Source organism: Mus caroli, chromosome 6 (assembly GCF_900094665.2).
Source record: "Mus caroli chromosome 6, CAROLI_EIJ_v1.1, whole genome shotgun sequence".
Classification (NCBI taxonomy): Eukaryota; Metazoa; Chordata; class Mammalia; order Rodentia; family Muridae; genus Mus; species Mus caroli.
The window spans coordinates 136319975-136326972 of record NC_034575.1 but is presented as its reverse complement, the minus strand read 5'-3'; the positions used below and the strand labels follow the sequence as shown (position 1 = coordinate 136326972).

Genomic DNA, 6998 nt, shown 5'->3' with positions numbered 1-6998 from the left:
ATAATCAGCCTCCAAATGCTGACACCATTGCATACACTAGCAAGATTTTGCTGAAAGGACCCAGATATAGCTGTCTCTTGTGAGACTATGCCAGGGCTTAGCAAACACAGAAGTGGATGCTCACAGTCAGCTTTTGGATGGATCACAGTGCCCCCAATGGAGGAGCTAGAGAAAGTACCCAAGGAGCTAAAGGGATCTGCAATCCTATAGATGGAACAACAATATGAACTAACCAGTACCACCCCCTGCCCCCCCAGAACTCGTGTCTCTAGCTGCATATGAATCAGAACATGGCCTGGTCAGCCATCAATGGAAAGAGAGTCCCATTGGTTGTGCAAACTTTATCTGCCTCAGTACAGGGGAACGCCAGGGCCAAGAAGTGGGAATGGGTAGGTGGGGGAGTGGGTGGGGGGACTTTTGGGATAGCATTGGAAATGTAAGTGAAATAAATACCTAATTAAAATAAATAAATAAATAAATAGTTTTGGAGCAAAAAAAAGAAATGTACATAAAATATATTTCTGTGGTTGATAAGAAGTTAGAGAGAATTATTTTAATATTTTAATGTGTATTTCCTTATTTTTAGACATCTCATCATTCTTTTCTCTGTACTAATATAGAATATGTCATACACATCCAATCAAAGGATTACAATAAGGGCACAGGGAATACAATGATCTGATTCATCCCTTTAATGGCAGCATTCAGGAGGCTGGGGCCTGATGAGTTTGTCTGTGTGAGGCCATGGTGACCCAAAGACTAGCTTAAGCCTAAGCAGCAGAGTGAGATTCTATTTCAAGAACACAAGACCTGATAAACAAATAAACTTATCGTCACTCTTCCCTTTGCGCTGGCCAGGACCAAATAACTGATCAGGGATCCACATAGAACTGAAGGGCCTTCCGTTCACCATATGCATCCAAGCGGTAGAAACCCAAGACAGGTGTTGGGCACTGTAGGAGCCCAGGATATGCTGGCTTGCTAGGTTGGATGCAAGGAACAAGTTTGATCCTGTTACACATGTGCTTAGCTTTAGCTGCTAGAAGGTGACAGTTTTATACACATTCCAGACATTGTCATACATATTGGTTTCCATTCCTCACTAAACCCTACAGACAGACTGATCACATAGAATGAAAAGCTGAAGTTTTACCCTCTTTGCCACCAGTGGAAGGCTGAAATCTGGATATATCCATAGCAGGTTGATTTCCTGCTTTCTCTCTGCTTTCCAGGGTGACCTCCCTCAAGTTGCATAGTGCGTCTTCATCTTTCTAACAGAGAACTCAAGTATGAAAAACGTATTACGCACCCATGCCTGCATGGGATATGTGACAACCCTGTGACTGTCGCATACATCCATTTGTGTATGTGTGCACTGGGTGTATGACAGAGGCAGAATGTGACACCGAGTCCTCCTCAGGACCACTGTATCTTTTACTCACTGTGACAGCACTGACCTTACTCACTTACAGAAGAAAATGCTCTGAATTACAGGGCTCTGAGTGGAGAATGGCAGGGAACCACAGGAAAGGGCGCTATGACATACATCCATCTCTGTATATGATGGCTAACAGAATTTGGGTACCTGAACAAAAGTTAGAGATAATGAACATTGAAAAATATCTCCAGATAAATTTCTCTATAGTAAATCCAACTCACTAACAGCAAAAACACAGGAGTGTTTTATTGAATGCATTTATTCAGATATAATATTTTATTATTAACAAGCTAAAATTAATTTCAGCAGTAATATAAACTGATTTTCTTGTGCACTAATAAAATACATCATAAATGCTGTCTCACTTAATTTTACACAAAAGATAAAAGTCAAACTTGTGCTCCTAAGGGTTATCCAAATGAAGGAATATTTTCATTTATTCAATATGTTTTCATGGTCACAATAGCTACATAAACCAATTTATTAGACATTGCTGTTTAAATGCAATGTTTAAAGCATACAGGCTAAAGCTGGGGGGGGGGGGAAGAAGAAAGAGGAAAAATATATTCAAAGTACCAAACTTAAATGTGCGTCTTGTCCAGTAAGTGCAGCTGCAAACAAATCCAGGATTTCAAGACCAGAGCTGAGCATCTACTTAAACCAACATCAGCAGCAGGCAGTAATCCTGGGGAAAAAGCAAATTCCACAAATAAACAGACCAATTTTCCTTTAAGAGGAGAGCTAATTCTTTTCAATCTACTTTTTTTATTACACTATTTTCCCCTCTATCTACTTAGCTGGTATAAGGGATAAATTTCCAAAGCTGCCTGGATGGAAAATAAATAGATTCACTGTTTGTCTAGAATTCCAATCTTTGCAAATGTAAATCAGTCCAAGTGCCCCTCATTTAAACCTTCAACTTTGCAGAGCATTAAAGGGTGGCTTCCAGGATGGTTTTAATCCATCCACTAAGATTTCTGCCAGAGCATCATTCTGAGTTGACTATCTGATAGAAAATGACCACCACCACCAAAGGTCACAGGGGTCAACCTCAATAATTACAAAGAGTTGTTCTCAGTCAACTCTACTAAATACCACTGTTTGAACGTTAAATTGTTACATGTGTATATATATATATATATATATATATATATATATATATATACATACACAAATCTGGCCAGACTTAGTTTATTGTTAAATGTACTGGAAACAGCACAAGTATTTATTTCTGACCTTAATTGTGTCCGGAGTGTTACCCACTGGGAAACTATATAAAAGTGTACTTATTAAGAACATTACAGTCTTGCACTTTAAACAGTGTTTTATAAACTAAGATGCATAATTAGCTGCTGCTGGGTAGTTTTATTTAATCACATCAATATTAAGAAGTTGATCCAGGTTGCTCTCTTTGGTTTAATGAGGAGCACTCCAGGTAGTGGCATCTACTGTCATTTCCTAACTGGGGAAATCTGCCTCAGAGTAAGATAGCTCAGGCTCAGGCTTACACTCGCCTCTTCCACTGGACAGCAGGCATGGGACCAGGTACTTGACCAGTAAGAATCTGTGTTGTTTTTAATTTTTCTCTACTGTGGGTATATATGGATCAAGTATTTCTTCTCTTTTTTAATAAATAGAATTATTTATTTCATATATATAATTACATTATAGCTATATTCAGACACACCAGAAGAGGGCATCTGATCCCATTACAGATGGTTGTGAGCCACCATGTGGTTGCTGGGAATTGAACTCTGGAAGAACAGTCAAGTGTTCCTAACCGCTGAGCCACCTCTCCAGCCCCAAGTATTCCTTCTCGCCAATGTGGTAAAGAAAGGAAAAGCCGAGAAGGGAGGAAAGGAGGGATATCAGCGTGGGTGCCGAAAAATTTACCTCGCAGATCCTACACAATATGTATATATGAAGGTGAATTTTAGACACTGTATGCACGAGTGAATTAGCCGAATAAAACAATTTTAACTTTCATGATGAAAGTAACTTCCCACGAAGGTCTTTCGGATTTCAAGTAGTCTTAACACACTTTATTTTTTCTTTCCAGATTTTGTGTCGGAGACAAATTTTTCTTAAAGAACAATATGATTCTCTGCCAGACAGACTACGAGGAAGGCCTCATGAAAGAAGGCTATGCCCCCCAGGTCCGCTGAGCCCGCAGCAGCATCGCCCCAACACTGCAAAGCACTACATCCTTTTATCTTTTTTGCTCACGTGTATATAAGAATCAATCGACACAGGAACCTGCTAAATAGGGTAGCGGTAGGTGAGCAGGATGGCCATGTGGAGGAGAAGGTGGACTGCATCTGTATGTAGTGAAAATGCCCCCGTTCAAGAGTTGAATGTTCATTATTAAAGAGAGAAGTAATGTATATATTGCCGGATTTTTTTGCCTGCCATTCGTTTTTTGTGTCACTTGGCATGAGATGTTTATTTTGGACTATTGTATATAATGTATTGTAAATCCAAAGCACAAATGTAATACAGTTTTATTGTGTTACCATTTGTGTTTGGTTTGCTTCTTTGTATTGTTGCATTTAGTACAATCAGTGTTTCAACTTACTGTACGTTTATGCTTTCTGTGTCTGCCAGCTATTTTCAGCGAGCTGTACCTTTCTAGTAAGAATTGAAGAGCAAACCTCCACCATGACACACAGATGAAGCAAGACTATCGACGTTAGAAAGGCAAAAATAAGCAAGTAAACAAACACAAAGCAGTTAGTGACATCCGCTTCTTACGGCTACAACAGCTTGGTGTAGCGCCGTGTTCTCGTCATAACCCCCTATTTTCAGGGGGCTAAAGATCAGCTTTAAAAAATGTTAACGATTTCAGCTTAAAGCACTTTCGTTTTATGCCAACGTGAAAAGTGCCATTCTTAGAATGACGTTAAAGCTTAGTGACGTCCTCCAATGTCCTTTACCGAGCTCCTTACCGTCACTATTAGATTTATTCTACCTTTGTTTTTCCAGTCACACGCCCTATTTGAACTAGTGCCTTTGGGTAGCATGTGAACAACTTCCAAAGGGTTATTCTAAATGAGAACGGTATTACCACAATCACGACATAATTTAAAAGTTTTCAACTTCTTGTGTAAATGTTGTCCAGATTTCTCCCTAGGAGATGAGGGCTTTGTGTCCGTGGTTAATGAGCTGATGGCCCTGAACAGGATTGAGGGTGCATCTCCTGAAATCGGGATGCTGCACACTGAGATTCTGATGGCTGAGTTGCACTGAGATCTGCTCACAGCCTTGGAACTGTCTGTACAGAAACCGAGAAGAGAAGTAGAGAGATTGGTAAAAAGTTGAGAGCTGCTTGGTGATTGTGTATTTCGCCTGCCATTTACTTCAATCTTTAAAACACTTTGAATTTGCTGTCACACTTCCTCGGTCCCTCCTGATCACTGCCATCTTCCAACTCAGATTATGTAACACTTGGGCTAAAATCTATCCCCTTTATTATAACTATTATTATTATTATTATTTCATTTTGTTTTTTAATGGTGTTTTCCCCTTATTTAAATGATAGCTGATGAAGAAGAATGTTCTAGAAACAGAAACTGTGGGAAATGATTACTTAAATTGCAATTAAGGAAATAAAACCAAGAATACAGCTTCCTCTTCTGCTCACACTCTGTTCATTTTGCATTGTGCAGTGAGGCCACTTTGCAAACCCCCTCCATACAGACACAGTGCACCGTATTTGCTCCCAAGAAAAGTCAACACTGCAGTTTTACTTAGTTTCTTCTCCATCGTTGTACAGGAAACATCTCCCACTGTTACTTGTATTAACCATTTCCCCAGCCAGTGTCCCTGTTACAGATGGTGATTAAACGCCATCCCGACATTCTTGGTCTGGGGCCAAAATCTAATCTGAAATCGGTGCTGGTGTGGCTTTGAGTCATTGCGAAGCATGAGTTTATTAGGAGAACATATGAGGATCTTAATGTCACCTTTTGCAGAAACAAAAGGTTCTGTAAAAATTGAATAATAAACATATTTTGTAAATGCTTCATTGTGAAGAATGTGAAACTCCCACATGCCCAAATTCGAGGTAGAATGAAGAATTGCAAAGCTGTCCTCTTTTGGTCCGCGAGACGATCCTCACTGCTCTCTCAGCCCCACAAGCTTGCCTTGTGATGAGCTATGACAGTAAAATACACAAAACACAAACTGGAAGAGAGAAGATACAGAGAGAGCGGGGGGAGGGGTGCAAGCAAGAAGCAGTTTCTAATACACAGCCCTGCTAGCTCCTGCTAATAGTTGTTTAAGGTTTTACATAAAGTCTGTCCACATATTTTTCAAATGATCCCCAGTTTTTCTCATCCAAATGGGTTTTCAGATTGTCTCTGACAATTGTGTGTCAGTGGAGACAAACTTTTCTCAGCTTTTGAAAGCTCTTCAGCTATCCTTGCCTTCCCCAAACAAATAGGATCTACATTGCTTTGGCTTAATTTGGGGGGAAATTGTTCACCTGGATTAAAAGCTAAAGCCTTAATCTTTTTTGATTATCTTTAATCTCCATGAAATTGTGAACCAAGAAAAGGGGTAATTTTCCAGCTGTAAGGTGTTTTCCAGCTACTTGGCCACAGTTAGTAGCATTTTTTTTTTTTTGACCTGAAGCATTAGGGTAGTTTTCCTGAGAACTCAGGGCCCCCGATTTTGCCTCAATTCTTCTCTTTGTGTTGTGCAGCCCTTGTGTCATGGTATCTGATGCTATGGTCAGACGCCTGGCACAGAGTTTTGATTTCTCAGGCTGGGGAAGTTGTCCTCCTAGCATCTCTGCAGGCTACTTCTGACGAGGGGCCAGGCAACCCCCATCCCACCAGCTTGCTCAGCTTAAGGGATGACCAATGTTTGTGACTTCACTTCCATCTTGCTTAATAAAGATCTGGACTCTTTTATTATTTTTTTTGTTTAATTTGGATTCATGTTTTCAATCAATCACTGTTGATTGTGCTTAACTGGCAAAGACAAAGGTGGTCTGAAGAAAGCACGTGCTGTCCACAGGAAAATGCAACCTTATGTCCCTCTCTAAACCTAAATCCCAACAAGCCTGAGGAAGGAAGCCATAGCAGCTGCTCCTTTCCCTGAGACTGCTGGAGATTCCTGAAGGAGGAGGCTCTCTGCCATTGTACTTATGTGAGAAATAAATAAAATTGTCCGAAATGAATTGCTGGCTATGATTTTTGTGCATGTCCATATATTTTTAGTGATCTTGCTGAAAGTGACTGTGTTGCTGCTGTCAGCAGACAAATTTCAAATTCTCTATAAAGGGAATTAAACCCAAAAGCTCCACTAAACACTGTTTTCATGGAAGACACGTGGCACCTGGGAGGTGACAATGGAAGTTCTGGTAAGACATCCAGCCACAAACAGTTCTCTTTTAACTATCACGTTAGGCAGATCATTCTTTGAATCATCATTTAAACTGTTTCAGAGAAATGTTGCAGGCCAAACATGCTTAGTGTTCATTTCAGTAAGTTGCAAAAACAATCTGCATGTTTATTGTACTAGGCCATTAACAGGGAACACAATTTAAGCAAAAGCC

General features: G+C 40.1%; 1 protein-coding gene across 8 annotated transcripts in view; it reads left to right on the top strand.

The window, feature by feature from the left end:
• The window catches only part of Lmo3 (LIM domain only 3), a 65509-nt gene extending 58849 nt beyond the window's left edge, over positions 1–6660 (top strand). For 4 of the 8 annotated variants that reach the window (XM_029479023.1, XM_029479022.1, XM_029479021.1 and 1 more), the window contains exon 4: positions 3498–6660. In XM_029479023.1, coding sequence (XP_029334883.1) covers positions 3498–3603 — 106 coding nt within the window. In that variant the 3' untranslated portion in view covers positions 3604–6660. The remainder of the gene's footprint in view (positions 1–3497) is intronic. The other 4 variants (XM_029479018.1, XM_029479020.1, XM_029479019.1 and 1 more) reach the window with 1 other exon arrangement.
• Positions 6661–6998: the final 338 nt, after the last annotated feature.